Source organism: Equus asinus, chromosome 2 (assembly GCF_041296235.1).
Source record: "Equus asinus isolate D_3611 breed Donkey chromosome 2, EquAss-T2T_v2, whole genome shotgun sequence".
NCBI lineage: Eukaryota > Metazoa > Chordata > Mammalia > Perissodactyla > Equidae > Equus > Equus asinus.
Genome location: NC_091791.1, coordinates 144,262,217 through 144,281,933, shown reverse-complemented (window position 1 = coordinate 144,281,933; position 19,717 = coordinate 144,262,217). Strand labels below are relative to the sequence as shown.

General features: G+C 36.1%; 1 protein-coding gene across 2 annotated transcripts in view; it reads right to left on the bottom strand.

The window, feature by feature from the left end:
- Positions 1 to 19,717, bottom strand: part of WDR72 (WD repeat domain 72) — a 229,522-nt gene that overhangs the window by 7,920 nt on the left and 201,885 nt on the right. For both annotated transcript variants that reach the window (XM_070501346.1, XM_044764862.2), the window contains exon 19: positions 257 to 361. In XM_070501346.1, coding sequence (XP_070357447.1) covers positions 257 to 361 — 105 coding nt within the window. The remainder of the gene's footprint in view (positions 1 to 256; positions 362 to 19,717) is intronic.

The window sequence follows — 19,717 nt, the reverse complement described above, 5'->3', positions numbered from 1 at the left end:
TGATGATAATGAACTAATAGTGTCAGCTTCCCTTCTCAGTCATAAAGCCTTTGTACTTCCTCCAACTGAATTCTTGATGAAAGAGGAAAAGATAACAGCTCCACACTGTGACCCCTGGAGGTGACCATTAATTTGACAGTGCAGCTGCTAAGAGAAAACAGCATTACAATGTCCTCTTCCCCCACCCCCTTCCAAGGACCCCAAAGCTGTGTCAAATTTATCATTTTATACTTGACTATTTTTAAATGGCTTTCACCTGGGCTCTCAGACTCTTCGAAGACACATCTGTCAGGCACGTCCTCAGTGTCTTGGAACTTTGCCGAGTTTGAGTTGCTGTCATGCTTGACCGGACTGACTGGAGCTATTAAAAAAAGAGAGCGAGAAAGAGAGAAGAAAGAAAGAGAGCGATGAAAAAGTAGTAATAAACACCATTAAAACATTTCCCTTCAGTTCCACAGATATTTCCAGGGACACACTATGTAAACACAAATAATAAATTGAAATAAAATGTATCCTCTAAGTATGTATTGGCAGACATGTAATTAGTTGAAAAATCTATAGATGAGACTTTATCTTAGAAGAAAAATAAGTTCATGGCATCAGCTTAAAAGCTACAAAGTAACAAAGTGATCCCTTCGAAGTAGAAATCGTATTTTGAATGCATAAATCTAAAACAATACAGTCAATTAATGGCAACAGGACACAGAGAGAAGAACATCAGGCTAGTCAATTAGAAAGACCAGCTCTAGGCTGGTGCAATGGTTCCTTTTGTTGCACAAATCACAGCTGATGAACGCTTTTTATGCATTTTGGTTCTCTTTCATCAAATTAAAAACTATGGTACCAAACACCAATAAAAAGCTCTATAAAAATAAATTTAAAAATGTAGAATGAACACATTGCAAACGATAATAAGGAGGGCTGATGTCATGAATGGTAGATCTCTAGACATTATTTTCTGAGCAGGAATTATGAACAGAAACCAAAGCTAGCAAAGGAATCTAAAATTTCCTATAAACTCATTGCAACCACTAAATTTCATTACAGAAGCATAGACTCAAGTTTCCACATTTTTCTAGAAGTTGTAATACTTGGTCTAAATTATCTCCACAAGTAACGTATTTCCATATTACATTTGTTCAGGAATCATCTGTCAGGGTAAGTGGACATTGTCTTCATGAAGAAACTTCGTGAATAACAAAACAAAGCAAGCCTGCAATAATATAAATTATGTCATACTTACTGGTCTGAAGCCAAACAACATAAATATGTATATTATTGACTACATTGGAATTCTATCTATCACAAATTGCTGCAGTAAACACTATCACTGTCTCCTCAGGTCGTGATAACACACACAACATATTATTTGTAAGCCATAAATGCAATCAAGAAAATACAGATTTATAAGTCATACATGAAATAACAAGTTTGTTGGCACAGGGGCAGAGCTTGGCTGCTGTTCCTAAACCTCCATTAGGAGATGAGAGAGCAAACGTAGAGGCTAAAGCCTGTGTTACTTCACACATTCAATAAGTGACACAAAGGAGTGCTGCCAGAGGTCCAAGCAGCATTAGTAGAGCTCACACCTTATATACTTCTTGTCTTGTTTTCACGGGGTGTGCATAGGGTTGGTGATCATAACCTGGGGCCCACATACACACACTTTAAAGGAGACTAGCAACATAATTCTGGTTCAAATATTCTCTTCAAACAGTGTTACCAACTCTCTCAGGAAACATATAACACTTCTCTGTTCTGTGGAAGTGAGAGTGTGGAGTTTGAATTCACTGCTTCTCTAAAACTTTTTGTTTGGGAACAAAATATGAGAAAAATGTATGAAATTCTGATTTTAAATAAATAAATCTGATTTTTCATTTTGTGCATTTGAATTTTCTGAAAAAAAATATGGAAGTAGGTACCGCGTCTGTTTCATTTATGTCTGTGTGCTGGGTGTATAACAGTGCCTGGGCCTTAGAAAGGTATTCTCACATGATTTATGGAATGAATGAACGAACAAATGAACAAAGCAGACACACCATGCTAGATATCCTCCTGATCCAAGGATATGTGCTTTGAATTATCTTTAAGTGGATCTATTCAGTTTCTTGTTTAGGCCCACATGAGACAAAGGATGCATATTTGCAAAATGGTGGTATGGATTAGTCTGTGACTTGGAAGAAGTGACACATATGGCCTAAGTAGTTATTGGGGTAGCCGCCTTTAACCTTCCTCAGTTTAGTTCATACTTAGAGATTATTTTTGAATCCACAGATTTTTGTGAAATTTTAAGTGAGATAATTAAACACATTGAAGTTGTAGAATACTATTACATTCGTCAAGATTTCCTTGTCTGTTTTAATAATTTTTATTTCTATATTTCTTACTTGTTAATTTTCTGAAATATTTACATTGGTATTTATAATTGGAAATTAACCATACAGCTAAATCTATTACTAATCGCCAATGAGGTAGCATCTGTGTTTATTTCAGCAAATGTTTTGCACTTGTCATCCCATACACTGTTCTTTCGTAATGTAAAACTTTCACCCATTCATTCATTCATTCATTCCTCCAACAAGACTCTGTCCTAGACACAGGGGCCTCAAGGAGGAAGAGAGCATGGTATTAGTACAACAAAGTAAATGTCTAGAATCATTTTTAGTGACCACATTTAGACCACATTTAGCAATAATGTGGTCTCAGGATGAACTGACATCCCAGTCCTCTCAAAAAGCCAGAAAGTTAGATGTAGTTTTAGCTGCCTGATCTTCATTAAATTCACACTAGTAGGTACCATGCAGTGATTTTTGTCTCCACCTCTGATTTTGGAGGGTGTGGTTTGTGTGGGAGTAGGAGAGTAGAGAAGGTTATTCTTCAGATATTTTGCTTAATTATACTTTAGCTTCCAAATCTGAGATGGTACAAGATTTGTCATCTTTACTGGTATCCAATTAAATTTACTGTAGAAGAAATGCCTACATTCTATCAACTGGGAACAACTGACATTGGAGAGGTTAATTACTGCCATTCCACCCTTTTTCTTTGATAGGCTAATCTTTGCAATTGTTCTTTTGGGTGTTTCCTGTGATGTTTCATCATTAAACTCTGACATGCTGCGTGACCAAGGCTTCTCTAATGAATCATTTCAAAAATGATGAAATCAACAAATATTGATCTAGTGCTTGTTATAAGTAGAGCTCTCTGCTAGACCATGTGAGGGGTAAAAAACAATGAAGGCACTTTTAATGTGCCCTCATACAACTTGTGATCTAGCTGAGGTAAAACGAAAATTTATTAGCAGGAGCATTAAAAACAACATTCCAAGAGTGACATGGTTTTAGGAAGGCAGAGGTAATTCCCCTACAATAGGATAGTTGGGAAGTGAAATTTGAATTAGATCTCCTTGACAGGGAATATGAGTAGCACAAAAGGAGCCCATTCAAGGCAAAAGAAAAAGGTGTGAACCTGGGCATGGCCAAAGAAATATATTAACTTTGTGCCACAAATGTACTTGTTAACAGATTGTTGCTGCCAACTTTTGTATGAATTTTTAATGAATGCTCCTTACATGTCTCTTTGAGCTTTTCCTGAATTGCTGTTGTGGCTAATTCTTCTCACCTGTAGAAGTTAGCTATAGACAGGTTTTTCCTTGCCTAGATAGTCAATAATTTGATCTTTACTGATGGTGGGCCCATTTATCACAGTAAGTTGTCCTTTCACTATACATATTGACTTTTATTTATCAATACCAAAGTCCATTTGTAGCTCATCACTAAAGTTCTTGGATATTTTCAGTAGTTTTTGAAGATGCATTTTAGAGCTTGGCAGAGAGATACTTTTGACATCAATATAGTGCAAATTGTTGCTAGGCTCATCCTTAACTTAAAATCAACTGTTTATTTCCTCTGTAATGGATTCTGAAATAGTCTGCATTTGGGGGGCGAGGGGTAAAAAAGACAAACTCGTTTTGACAGTTCTACAGCTGAAAGATGTAAGGCTGTTCCATTTACTCATCATACACCTCAAAATATTGACAACTGAAAGGCCAGTGTTTTAAATATCTTTGGTAGCTAAAGAGAAGGAGAAGTCCATGTACTTTGTATGGATGTGCTTGATTACAGTGTGTTTAATTATGAGTATAATTCTTCTAGATCCTAAAGAAATGAATGGTTCAACTGTAGACAGTTGAATCTTCTCAATCTTACAGTGTCACTATGAATCAACTCAAAAAATCTTTCTAGAGGCTTAGAAGAAGGAAAAATTACATTAACTTCAAGTAGAAGTAAATACCAATGTAATACTCACAGATCACAAAAGACTGCAATATATTTTAAATTAGATACAAGCACAACGAGCGAAAAGACTTTAAGGGATAACACCAAATTTGTAAACAAAGAGGATGTCATTTGAACAGACCTCAAATTTAGTTTACAAAGTGGTTCTCTGTGGACAGACGTCTTATCAGGAAACGTATCTGGCTAAAGAGCTATGTACATATTACCCCTACTTTAAGAGTATCTACTGAGATAATCAAGTGATAGGACCTCTTGATTACACTGGAATAGCAATAGCTACACCCTGCATCAGATTTCAGGCCAACTTTGTTTTCAGTGTGGACTGGACACTGGAAAAAAAAATCATATAGAGATGCCAAGAATTAAATAAAATAATGCTTCTTTATAATTAAGTAATAACTTTTATGGACAAGTTCAGCAAGATGAGTTAACATTAAACTTACGTGTCTTTGCTATCTTCCTGTAATTGTAATCTGACATGGAATACTACTTTCTAAGTGACATTTTCTAGTATGAATTTTTTTAAGGATATTTTTCAACTGGTAAAGAAATGAATTTTCCAGATGCTATGAAGGGTAACTATTATTTTAGTATTTTTACTAGATTCATAGAATTGAAATTATTTTATTTAAATATTTTGTATACATATATACACATATATAATACACATGCAAAACAAGGATCAAATTATTGACTATCTGGTTTAAGGGAAAGAAAAAAACCTGTGTAGAGTTAACTTCTACAGGTGAGATGTATGCCTAGACCAGCCAACTAATTTGGGGGAAGATAAATTTTAATGAGAAAGAGGTATATTGTTTACTGAATCTTTGTAAACAACACTTTATTCCTCTCAGATACAGAAAGTCCCCCGCTATCCAGGATGTTTGTACAATGGGCTTCTTGGTAAGGCTGACAAACAACCACATATATCTGTAGCCTAATGCAAGGCACAAGGCAGGTACTTATGAAAGGATAGAGTGAAACTGCTAATGAGGATTCCTCATACTAAAAAAGCAGTGATTAACTTCACTTGTAGTTTAAGGGAGAAATCTTAAGGTTAGGCCTATGGTTTACAGTTCAAACATACCCAAATATTCCCACAATCTGTTATTAATCCCAACAGGCAGTCTGCATAAAGAAAGAGACCCTATCTGTCTTATTTCTGAATGGAAAATAAAATTCCTCATTGTTTAGCACCCAAATATATGTATTAATTGCAACAAAAGTGAATATCAACAATTTCAGCATAGACATGAACTTCTGAGTTCCTGAGGGGGAAGATGTTGTACTAGAAAAGACCTTCATTAACAGAACCCAGAAGATCTGTTTTTTTAATTCTGTCTCTGCTCCTAAGAATGTGACCTTGAGCATGTCATTTCACTTGCCTGGACTTAGGTAATTTGATTAATAAAATTAGAGAGTTGGATTGGACAAACTGCTTGACATCTTCTGGCTCTGAGATTCAAATATTTTGCCAGTTAAGAATCCAAGACCAACCAACCACTCATTGTATCATTGAACAGGATACCAAGAGGCTAGTGGCTATGAAACTGGCCTTGGAAATAATAAGGATGTCTGAGGTCCTTTCTGAATTGAGTGAGATTGCTATTTTTTGACAACTGGCAATACCCAGTGTGACTGAGGGACAGAGGAAATCAGGGCAACTTCAGAGAGAGAGGTGGGTAGCTGCAATGCCAGGGTAAGACAGCCCTATGGAAAGATGACCAAGAAAGGACTGAGGCTGCAGTAGGGCTACTTGAGAGAAAAAGCAAGGTGACTCCTTGGCATAGAAAAGCATCTATCAGATATTGACCAATGGTGTAAAAAAAATCTTTAAAACCAAACATTTAAAAAAAAATAACTTATACCTTACCATTCTTAGAATCGTATTTATGCTATTACTTTCTTTAAACAACCCCTCTCTTCATCAATCAATTTGACAAATATGAACTTCAGTACAAGATGAATCATCCTAAAGTAAATTAATTAGGTCCACATAATAATTGCAAGAAGTACAATTGCAGTGGACAAGGCCTGGCCTGGAAGATAGATGGTCTGGCTTAGGTTAGGCTACATGTGCACTAGACTCCTCCGAGGACTGGCTCCATCTTGGCTTTGGGGCCCCAGCCACAAAGAGGTTCCCAATTATTGTTTGTCAAGTGAATACAAAGTGTATTCCTGTGGAATTGTATTTTCCTCAAGTCAAATCTCTTAAAGAGAGAATCAGTAGAGTCCAGCTCTTTCTATTCCTTTCATATGTAAGGATGGGGACCATGAAGTCATTTGTCTTAGTCGAGCCTGGCATGAAAACCAGCTCTAATCAAATTATCTAAACTCTCAGATTGAAACAGACTATAGAGACACATTGAGATGCAGGAGGGAGAGAGAGGATGACAAAGGAAACATCTAAGTTAGAAAGTAAGAAAGAAAAATAGTAGGAAATGATGCAATTCTTGCTCCTTTTTTGGCTGCATTTCCTCACCCCATAAAAGGGTAATTCTCAGAGTTACCAATGAGAGGTTTGCCTAGATTTCTTCATGTGCTCCTTTAGAGCCCCATTTCCTTGGCAAGCAGTGTTCCAAGCAGAGAGGTGCTGAGTAGATAAACAGGCAGCTTTTTCTTTTTTTAGTATTAAATCAAAATAATTTCCATAACTTTGATTCTTAAGCATTACTAAAAATTCAGAGTGGAAATAACTCAGGGAAACATTACTTATTTTTATTTTTTATATTTATCTATAATCTGGTAAAGATGAGAATTCCTAGATGCAAGGAAGAAACTGGTCAAATCAGCAACCTCAACCCCAGCTTTCTACATCAAATCATGGAGATAATTATTCAAGACAAAGGGACTCAGGAACATCTTACCTGAAAGGACCCCTTCATCACTAAAAGGAAGTATAGATGATGAATGAGTTCAAGAATGCATAGAAATTAACTGTCATACTCTTCATGTAGTTTAGATTCTGCAAAAGTCATTTGACTTTTCTCATAATGACCAAATCCTACGGTTAAATACAGAAATGCATTAATTTCACTGTTCGGAAGCTCAAGAAGTTGAAAGCAGGAATAGATTCGAAAGAAGAAAATGAATAGATTCCCACACATTGATAAATTAAAGGACAGTCAGTAAAGTGAGAATTCTAAGAGGAATTTATAGTAAACTTCCCCACTTGCATTTGAAAATTTAAAAGAAAGTCAGGAAAACAAAAGAGACTCTTCAAACAAAAGAGCATCAAGCTAGCATTTGAGACTAGAGAGAAATGTGATTTATATATCAACTTAAGATAAGGATTCACAGCATAGGGCAATTTAAACCACAGCAAAGTCTAAAGTTATCCATAAGGAAAAACACCAGAAGCATTTTCCTTTTGAATCAATGGGAGAAGAAACTGTCACATGGAACTACTATTGGAATTTGTAAGAGCAGCAAGCTTTCCATAGGCTGAACCTAAGATGATACCCTCAGCATGGGAGAATGGTTGGCAGGCAGTCTTCAATTCCCAGCTGACAGCCATTTCTATCTCAAGGGAAAACATTTGTTGCAGACGTTTAGTCAAGTGTCAGAGTTCTTTCATCTCTAGATAGGAAATGGAAAATAAGGAAATCAAATTATCTAGACTGTGCCTTTGGTTTCTAGTTCTTTGTCAACTTTAAGAAGGATGCAAGGAAGAAAAGGCCTAAGTTACCGTATTTTGTATTATTAGGCTTACTCTGAATGTGATTCATTTTCATTTGAAAGACATCAAAATGATATGTTAGTGTACTTGAGAACTCACTGCAATTGAATGGAAGATATGCTTGGATGCTAATAATGCGCTTTCCCACTGTATTATAATGTAATCAGCAGCAAGCATCACATTCTCATACCCCACACTCCACATATGCACTCATACTGGACATAGAAAACATAGGTGATCTGTTGGCATTGATTGCTTCTTATGGTCATGCATATAAAATATAGCCACTCCCTTCAAAATATTAATTTTGCTGGGGAATAAATAATCGAAAGATGCCTTCTCATATCCTCAAGCTGTGTCACTGAGTGAACCTCAGTATTTGTACTAATATCTCTAAGAGATGGTTGCCAAGATATAGAAATGAACTTGATAAGTAGTAGAGAGACTCATTTTGATACTAGACAAGCCAGAGACATCTATAAATAAAGGATAAGAGAAACACACCCAAAGGAAGCAAAGTTTTAAAGAGCAAACATGCATGTGGATAAAGGAAAACCTGCAACTGTAATCTAATGAGACTTTCCAAAAAACTGATTCAATACAAAAGAGATGTTATCATAATTGGAGGACTAAGAAATAGGAAACAAAAGGTAACAAATAGATATTTCTAGATAAGACAGTATAAAACAGTGTCCTAGATTAGTGTAAAGTACTCCTCATAATAAATTGTCATAAATTGTTTGAAAGAATACATGGTAAAATCTCTAGGACTATAGACGACACTAAGGGTTTCTGAGCTGTGAAATGTTAGAAGACAATCACAGGCTGAATCAGTGGGAATACATGCTACGTATGCATTTCAGTATAATAGTAAATTCTGGGAAACATTTAAAGGAAACAGGATCCAAAGTATACGTGACAAGAACACAGCCCTGAGCTATCATTTGCTATGACTCCAGGACATCAGGCCAGTGTAAAAATGTAGGCAAATGGTTAACAGAAGGCTGGCACTTTAGGAAGAGGATGATCAACACAATAAATCAACCACAAGAAAATCAACAAGTGAGCCCAGGAGGCCTCTGCACCTGAAACCCTGCATGTCTCCAGTGATCACAGCCAATACAGGACACGATAGAATTTAAGAGGCTAACCAAAGGTCTGGGAGGAGAGTTTATACAATATCAGAACACCTCAAAAAGAAATTAGGAAGACCAAGACTCCAGTATGGAAGTAAATCTGAAGAAGAATGGGACCGATATTTGTAAAATTGCCAAGGAGTTATATACATCTATTACTGCCATTTTCTCACCTCTAGCTCTTCCAGCCCCTCAAGATGATTATACTCTCACCCTACTTTCCATTACCAGACTGACTTCTCTATTTTAATAGCCTGATAAGACGTGTTTGTCCCTCCAGTAATTCTTAAACTGAGACAAGTCATACCCCTAACTCCAAGGTCTGGTCACGTAGCTTCTGTGAAGAAAAACCTGCAATCACCTCTATTCAGTCAGCAATGGGAGATTCCAGAACCATGAATTTGAAGGTCTTTCATGATAGTCTCAACTCACATTTAGGTTTCTTACTGGATGCTGGCCCTCACCCATTCCTCCCCGTCTTAGACTCTGATATCACATACTATAGCTGGAAGAGACCACTCATTGTCCCCTGGATATGCCATTTATTTTCTACATGGGTACCTTTGTGAAGATCCCCAGCATGAGAGATCCTCTCTCGCCCCAATCTCCAATTCTCTGCTTGCCAATATACTCCCCTTCATTCAAGACTCAGGTCAAATGCCCGCTTTCCCACAAAGTCTTCATCAACCCAGCAGTTAACATTAATTTTTCTCCCCTCTTCTGTGTTTGTTAGCACTTTGTTTGGCCTGTGTTATTCTTCTTACCCCATTCTTTGGTTCTTGTGTCTGACTACTTCACTGGGCTACATTAATAGGGAAGCAAGATATTTTAGACATATCTTGAAATTTTGAGGCTGATGTCATGAGGATAACTTTGCTTCTCTACAGTGGAACTTCTAGTGTTGCAATCAGAAGACTAGGCTAGAAGAATCACAGGCCTGACCCAATGTGTCAGTTTCTGTCATTCTTAGCTTGTCTCAGACACTTAGAAATTCAGACTGTATGCACGTTCCACTAACAAGATGAGTAAGCGCTCATGGGACAGCTTACTTATGGACAGTGATGGCTAGGGGAGTCTACTTTCTCCACATTGAATGAGGATATGTAGACATCAGGTGGACCATGCTGAGCAAGATCTCTAGGCTAAAGCATCATTATACAACATTCACTTCCCTTCCCTTCACAGAACTTTATAAAATAAGAGCCATACATTGTAAAATATTATACCTAGTCCCTACAACAGAAGGGAAAATTCACTGATTTCCACTCTCTTTTCCTTACCCTCATAAATCATAAAGTTAAATTTACCCTAGGGATTTCATTTCTCTGAGCTCAGTGTACAGGCATAAAACAAATTTTGTTCTTGCAAGACATCCCATTTTTGTTTCATTAGTTCAAGGAAAGGGCCACTCAATTTTTAAAGCATTTGGTTTGATCTTTGCTATGATTCATGCTATCTAACATCCACAGACACACTTTATATACTGAAATGTATCTTATATATATAACGTGTCTCCATGGACCCCATAATGGTGGTACCTTCACATAAAGTACTCAAAAGCTACCTTACAGACACATGAGTCTAGGAAAGGTGACCAGTAAAAGAAAATAAACTTATTTGTTGACTATTTAAATAGTTATTGTTTTGCCCAAGTTCTTATTCTACAATAGTTTTCTCTCTCTCTCTCTCTTTATGAAAGGCAAAATGCTTCCCTGGAGATGGGAGAGGGAGTACTCTAAGAAATTTTCCTCAAATGTGTGTTCTAACATTCTATTTTATACATTTTCATTCTATGTTTAATCATCTTATTGATATTTCATTCTACAGAGAAGGAGGTGATAAAAATTTTTATTAATGTAATAAAAGAAAAAAGAAATAAAGATGATTTGTCATAATTTAACTAGATAAAATGAATTCTTGTGATCTTAACATCAGAACAGACTATGATTTCTAAAGGAATACTGAATTATGGAAACAGGATTTTTACATAATAGAACCATTTACACTTACCATTTAATCACATTAAATAATAATTCTTATGGTTCTATTGGTTCATATACTTTTTTTGTCTCTAAATTCTTTCCACAGAACAGTTAAGTTATTTGAAAAGGTTTTCTCATTCTACTGCAATGGAGAGGCTTTCTCCCACTCCTCTAATAGTCAAAATTAGATTTTCCATGCTGGGTATCTACAGGGAACCATGATCATCAGGCTATGCATAGAACCTCGCTCTCTTCATGAATTAAAGATCACTCAGATTTATTTCTCAAAAAACAAATAGGGAAAGGAGATTTGGATTAAACTTGTTTTGCCAAATTATGGTTATTACTTTGTTTTAAAACCCTAAGGATCATAGGGAGCTCAGACCAAGCACAGCACAGTTGGAGTTTGCAAAATGGCAGCTCAAGCAAGGAGGAAGCAGCTCTTTCCACAGTATTTCTCTCATATTTCCCACAGGAAAGTTGTCCAACTTCAAGGCACTCAGTACAGCCAGAGCAGAGAGGTAAACAAAAATGCTATAGAAGTCTGTTTCATTGACAAATCTACAACACAGATAAAGTTGGCCTTCTTCCAAGAATAAACAGCCCCCAACTTCTCTCCATCCTGTGGAACAGACTCTCAGAGATTCCAATCCATACACGGCAGAAGACCCTGGCCTCCAGTCACCCAGCTAGTTATCCATGGAAGTGGCTCAAGGCTGACACTCAGATTGACTGGTTCACACTAATTTACTTCACACAGATTCCATTTATCTCCTAGAAGATCCCCTGGCAACAGCTTATAATGGCATATCCTAGGATGCCTGCCTGCATGCGTTTTTAAAGCAGCAGCGCTTGATGAATCTGAGTTCAGAAAACAGTTCACAGATTGAAGAGTAGGTGCAATCAGAAAACATCAAGAGGCACAGCTGGGACTTGGTAGCTTGCTTGACTAGTCTGGGCAGCTGAGCATTAACTGTGTCTGCTTTTCTGCTGGCTGCTCACTGCCACTGGGACAAATCAGAGAGCCACTTCCTTTTTCCTATACTACTCACCCTCCAAAGGAAAAGAGAAAAGAAAGTGAATCATCATCCAAGTAGCATGTGCAGCTGTAGGGAGAGCTAATTTGACTTTACTCTTTAAATATTATGATATTGCTGATCTAGGTAAAACTACAGATGATAGTTCTGAGGTTAAGATGCTGGATATTTGGACTAGGCAAAATGTAGCTAGAAAAAAAAGTAAAAGAGAACTCCAAATTATTTTATTTACTTTCAACAATGAGGTCCAAAGAGCTGGCTGAGATACTGTGATTGTGAGGCTAGTTGGTTACTACCCTGATGCTTGCTCTCCTGTGTCCACTGCAGAGCTTGGGGAAAGACACAAAAGGACTCGATATTTGTCACGTGAATAAATGGGTGGATGAATGTATGAACAAACAAGTCACTGTTCTCTATTTGACATTTTAGTCAAATGTGTTTAATTTAGTCAAATGTTAGTGTGGTAAACCACTGACTATTTTTAAATTAAGGCATGAAATACCAAGAATCCTAATGGTAACATGGTCAGAATCCAAAGGCAGAGGGAATTGAGAAGGTCTTTTAATGGCAGTGAAGCTAACGGTATTAAACAATAACAATTCAGTAGCAAATCTACCAAAGCAGTGACAAAGCACATTTAGTACTTAGAAGGTTAAACACTCAGCTGCAGTAGCCGGTTGATGGAAAAAAGTAGGATTAAGGCTTTTGCATGAGTCTTGACATGATCATGTTGTCTGCCTGCTGTCTTAAGCTTTGAAAAACAGCTGGGATCGTCTTCTTATAAGCTCCAACTCAAAGATGTTTAAGCAGTCCTCAATCCAATTAAACAGAGGTAAATAGAAGGAAGAATTCTACTGAATACTTCATCACATTTTTTCTTAATGAAAAACAGCATAATTGCAGGTTACACAGCTCCTTAATCTCACATTAAATCTAATAGATTGCTGATTTATACAGAGCATGGCAGTCCCAGCTTTCTATATTGGTGTGCTTAATTTTAGGTCATTATCCTTTATTATGTGACTTGTAATCCTTAAAGCCCATGATTGTGTCTGGATATTTGGCAAGGATTGTACTTGGCAATACAGGGATTCTAGTTCTAAGTGATGATTTAATTGAAAGATATAGATGATTAGATGTTGAAAGAATTACATATTTTGCTTTTCTTTTGTAATAGGCTAGTTTCTTATAAATGTTTGCTTTGACAAACACTGTTTAAGATCCCTATTCAATTTTAGGGGTCTGCTAAAAAGGACAGCTTTCACAACTGAAAGACAAGTAGCTTATTGTTATGGAAATTTATCCATATGCTAGTAAAATAGCCAATTCAAAGAAAATCCTGGCTCATCCACAAACTGGCTAACTACAGTCAAGTTACTTAATCTTTCTGTGTCTCAGTTTCCTCATCTACAAAATAGTAATAATGATAATAATGATTAACAGTAATAATTCTACCAGATGCATGGAATTGTTGTTACAATTAAATGAGTTAAAACATGCAAAGTGCTTAGACTAGTGGCTAGAAAGCAGAAAGCCTAAATAAATCCAATATTATTATTATTATTATTACATTTGTCCTTGCTTAGAAATGTGTGTAATTGGCAATCAGATGCCCAGGCTTCAGATCAAGGCACTTTATTTTACTAGCAATATAGTAATATTTAAAATTTAACTGAAACACTTTAAAGTTATTCAATCTTGAGCTTCACTTAAAATTGTAGAAGTCTAGAGGATAATGTTTGTGGCCCATTTTAAAAAAATAGTTAGTATAAATTTGATGATATCCATAGCCAAAAAACATCCTGCACAAAGTCATCTATAATTCTCCTTTTTCCTATCAAAAGTGCTAAATATGGAAAGAAGTAAAACTGGTTTCTGACAATGCAAGCAAACTAAGTACAGCTCTTTCACCATAACTCATGTAGGATGTTTGATTGCCAAGCTTTTTACTGATTTCCAGTCTATACTATGTTTGAAGGATGCGCTAGTACTAAAATTGAAAGTCTAATCCAGCTCAGCCTCATCAAAGGCAAAAACATTACTGGAGGGCGGTCATTTGACAGAGTACAAACCTCAAACACAGAAATAGTGGTTTACTTGTTACTGACATTCCCTTCTCTCTCATTTCTAGGGTAGATAGCACCATAAAATACCATATCAAATAACAACAATAAAACAACTCTCTTCCTTGAACATCAGGTTAAACCTTCAAAAAAGTATGGCTTATATTCATCTTAATCACAAAGCTGAAAAAACTGTATATTTATTTCAGTTCATTATTATGTTCCATAAACATAAATCATAACGTTTTCATTTTTAAGGTAAGATAGGATAAATTAAGATTATTTTACATCCATCTCTGGCCATAGCTAAAAACATATCTTGTTTGATCCAGATATTTTTAGAACTGTTCCCCCTGCCCCTACACATACAGTAGATCACAAAATTAATCAGATTACTACATAGTTGATTCCTCTGTAAAAGTAGCTGAAATAACTGGACAGAGCCCTGGTGATTGCCAAGACCTTAGCAAGTACATTTAGATATTAAGTAGTACCTTGCTTTTGGTATTGTACAACACATACTCCATGAACTCTCATTAATATGAATTTACTGATGTTAGCAATATTACAAATTTGAACAAAGTTCAGAATATAAATAGAACAAGAAATGGGTCAAGTTATTCATAAGGGAAAGAAAATTAGATTGTCATAAGATTTTGATGACAACACTTCACCCCAGAAGATAAAGGAGTAACATGTTTTAAAAGTTCAGGGAAGGAAAAATTTGAGCTAAGATTTTCTATCCAGCAAAATCGATCTTTAACTATAAAGGCTGTAAGCGGATATGAACATGCAATAACTTAAGGAATATTATTTGAATAAACCTTTCCTAAGGGATTTACTAGAGAATGAGCTTTAGACAACTAGCATAATCGAAGAAACATCAGCATAAGAACAGGAGGTAAATATACACGCACCTGTAGGACTAAGACTAAATGATGGTTATAAAAATACAACCATATCCTCTGACAATGCAGGGATAGAACAACTACAAAAAAATGGAGGGGACTGGAAGGATATGGAGAGAGCGTAAAAAGCAAGATATGCTCATTGATAACATTGTAAGTATTACCTGGGAGTAAGAGAATATTATTTCAAATTAGACGCTGGGAGGGAGGGAGTTGAAATGTTACTAGCAACCTTATTTCAATATTTCTCATAGTTAAGAACCAATTGGCAAGAGTAAAAAAAAAAGATATTATATAAAGGTATTAGCATAAAGGTAAGGCATTGGAACAAAAAAGAGACTTTCCTAAATAGTTCCCCACTTCTCCTCCCCAAAAAAAGACACAGATAGAGTAGAGAGATTTTAAGGAAAATCAAATAAAACAGATTGCATAGTGAAAGGATATATACAACTTCATATATTTGTGTGTCTGCACAAATTTACCGACATTATCAATAAATGTTAATGGACTTAATTAACCTATTAGAAGAAAGGATGATCAAATTGACTAACAAAGTAAAATCTAACACTGTGTTGTATAAGAGAGACACAGTAAAAACAGAGATTAAGAAAGATTAAAAATAAAAAGGACAGGATATAAATAAAAAGAAAGCAGCTGTCACAATATTATTGAACATGGTGGACTGCAAACCAAAGAGCATCAAATAAGGATGCAAAGAAGGGTATTTATGATGCTAAAAGCCACAATTCACAATTAAGTTATTTTAATTACTAATATATGGGCATGTAATAACACAGCCACTTTAATAAAACATACTACAGGAAGTGCAAAGAGAAATAAAAACTGATAATAGATAACTTTAGCACATCCCTCTCAATTTAAGACAGATGATGGAGAGAAAATATTGACAAGCATGCAGAAAACTTACACAATGAAATCAATAAGGTAGATCTTAACAATTAAACTCTGAATGCCAATAATAGCACACCTTGTCTTTAAGTGTACATGAAACATTCATGAAAATTGGCCACAACCTAAACTCGGAAGTAAATCCCCCAATATTCCAAGGAATAGAATTACTGCAGACAATATTCTCTGATCACATAGAATAAAACTAGAAATTAGTAAGAATATATATATAAAAAAAATCTTTCCACCTGGAAATTTCAAAACATATTACTAAATGATTCTTGGCTCAAAATGGAAATTCAATACAAAATTGAAGAATTTTTTCAAAATGACAATAATGAAAGCATAACATAACAGAATCCATGAAGTCAATGCACAATTAATCCACTTATGAAAGGACATTTTATAGCATTAAATACCTGATTAATAAAAGTGAAAATGAATTAAGTACCCAACTGGAAAATGTAGGTAAAGAACAATAAAGTAAACTCAAAGATACCAAGAGGAAAGAATTAATAAAGATAATGACTTAAAGAACAGTAAAACAGAAGAACCAAGAAAAAAATCCGAAAGTTGTTTTTAACAAAATAATCAATAAAACCAACAATTCACTAGCAAATCTAATCAAGTAAAGGGAAAACTCAAGAACACATAAAATGAAAAATGAAAGGGGGGAAATAGCTATCAAGAGAGAGGAAATTTTAAAAAGTCATAAAAGATGGCAGTGGTCAACTTTATACAGATTAATTTGAACATCTAAATTAAATAATTAATTTTATGGAAAAATTGGTAATGATCAAAAGGGTGAATGGACAACTTACCAGAACAGAAGTAGGGAAAGAAATCTTATTTGACAAAATTTAACACCTTGTTATGTAAAAACACTTAATAAAATAGGGTTGTCAGATATTTCTTTGATATGATAAAATATATATGCCTCAGCCCCAAAGCCAGAATACTACTTAATAGAGAAACACTCGTGACTTTCCCACCAAAGTAAAGAAAATAATGGGATGCTCACCATTTCCAACTCCTATACAACATTGTGTTGGAAATATTCATCAAAGCAATTAGCTAAATGAAAAAAATTAGACACATATAACTGGAAAGGAAGAAGTTAGACTTTAAAAAGTTTTTTTGGTGAGGAAGATTGGCCCTGAGCAAACATCTGTGCCAATCTTCCTCTAATTTGTATGTGGGATGTTGCCACAGCATGGCTTAATGAGCGACGTGTAGGTCTGCACCTGGGATCCAAATCCTGAACCCTAGGCTGCTGAAGTGGAGAATGCAAACTTAACAACTATGCCATTGGTCTGGCTCCCGTAAAGCCATTTTTTTATTGGAAGATACAATTATATGTCTGGAAAACTCAAAGAATCTATGGAAAACTATTGCAGCAAAAAGATAATTTAGTAAAGCAGCACGGTATATGAATCAATAGTCTTCAAAAATACAAACATGGGCCAGCCCAGTGGCGTAGGGGTTAAGTTCACACGTTCTGCTTCTCAGCAGCCCAGGGTTTGCTCGTTTGGATCCTGGGTGTGGACATGGCACTGCTTGGCAAAAGCCATGCTGTGGTAGGTGTGGCACATTTAAAGTAGAGGAAGACGGGCATGGATGTTAGCTCAGGGCCAGTCTTCCTCAGCAAAGAGAGGAGGATTGGCAGTAGTTAGCTCAGGGCTAATCTTCCTCAAAAAAAAAAAAAAAAACCCAAACAAAACTAGTTGGAAGATATAATAAACAAGAAGGCTCTATTTACAAATAATTTTTGTTTTTAGGAAGACTGACCTGAGTTAACATCTGCTGCCAATCTTCCTCTTTTTCCTGAGCTAACATCTGTGCCCATATTCCTCTACTTTATATGTGAGATGCCTGCCACAGCATGGCTTGATAAGTGGTGCATAGGTCCATGCCAGGGATCTGAACTGGCAAACTTGGGGCCACCAAAGCAGAGCATGTGAACTTAACTGAGACACCACCAGGCCGACCCGATTTACAAATAATTTTTAAAAATAGTAAGAAATATCCAAAATTTATATGAGGAAAATTCTAAAACACTCTTCAAAAACACAAAAGTAGATCTGAATAAATGGCAAGATATACCTTATTCTTGTAAGGAAAAACTTTGATCAAGTTATTGAATTTCTTAACTCTCTGAATTTAGTCCTATGGCATATCATAAAAAAAAAAAAACAAGTTCAGAGAAGTCACAGGGATTCCATTTTAGAGGAAGAACATGGCCTTGGATCTGAATTCGTGATTTGGTGTTGAATAGACTACACTCAGTCTCCTGAGAATTGTAATTATCACATGAGAAAACACACACAAAATTTCAATATAAAGGTTTTTAACATAAAATTTAAACAAATAGAGTGGGTATTTTCATCAAAACATCTGGAAATGATTTGTTAGAAATGAGTTGCATGAACATTTAATGCTCTAATATTGCAGAATAACCGAAGCATTACTATTATAATATCATGACTTCCCTAAACAATGAGTGCTGACTGCGTGCCAGGCGCTGTGTGAAGTGTGGGGTATACAGTGGTGATCAATCTCTATTTTACTAGTAACCTCTTATTTCAGTGGTAATCTCTGTATTTCAGGTTTCATTGGTTCTAAACCATTGAACATTGCCCATTTACTAGAAGAATACTCACCATAGAGTAAAAGGCAGACTGAAAACACAGGCTCAGAGTAGACAGGAACAGGAACAGCTAAAATTTCTTCATAGTAAGAACTGCATTAGTCTCCAGTGGATGCCACCCCTGGAGGGAACGTATTTCATCCACTTGTTCTGCCCTTGTCTCACTCATCTTAAGGTTCTAAGCCTCAGAAGATTAATTGGTCGGTTGCGCTACAGGCACCCGCCCACCCCTTGGCCATACTGTGGTCATGATAGAGGACTTGATCTAGTGGTAAGTGCTTCAAGCACGCCTATGGTGTCTGAAGGGGGAGGACAAATGACTTATTGTCTTTGAAGAAATACACCAAAGAAAATGGGGTGCTCTCAGGGCAGCAACGAATGTTGGGCAGCAAAAAAAGGACAGATGTCACTGATTTCCCAAGGTTGATATGATAAGCTGCATGACTTCTTTATAACTGACCACTTAGATTTTTCTGCTAAGTCTATACTGAACGTGAAGCAATCTTATCCAATGAAAAATGAGGCGTATAAAATTGATCAGAGAGTATTCATCAACTCTGCTCACTCCCTATAGCAGTTTAGAACTATGTGTTGGTCACCTCCTACCTAAATCTTCCTTTCTTTAAAGCATATGTTAGCATTGCACCGCATTCCTGGCCTTCCTTCTACACAAACCTGTGGTAAGGTATCTTTCATAAGTAAGACTTCCCAAACAGAAGAGAAATGGCTGGTGCCACCTTCCTCCTGTGGAGTAAGTAGAGCAGGCCTGATGTGAGGACTTGAGTCTATCACACAGCAAGGTTATTTTCCATCACACACTGGGCTTGGAATTCCTGTTGTGCATCTGGCCCATGTGCAGAATTTCAGCTGACTTCAAAGAGAGTGATTTTGAGGAAAGAGACTTAGTCACCAAAAGGAGAAAGTGAGGCATTAATCTTTGATAAGCTCCATTTACTAATTTATAAAGGCAATGGGAATTGGGGTGAGGTGAAAAAGTAAGCACTGAGGGAACTATCTGACGTGAATGCCAATGATTTTCTGACCATGTCAGGAACTCT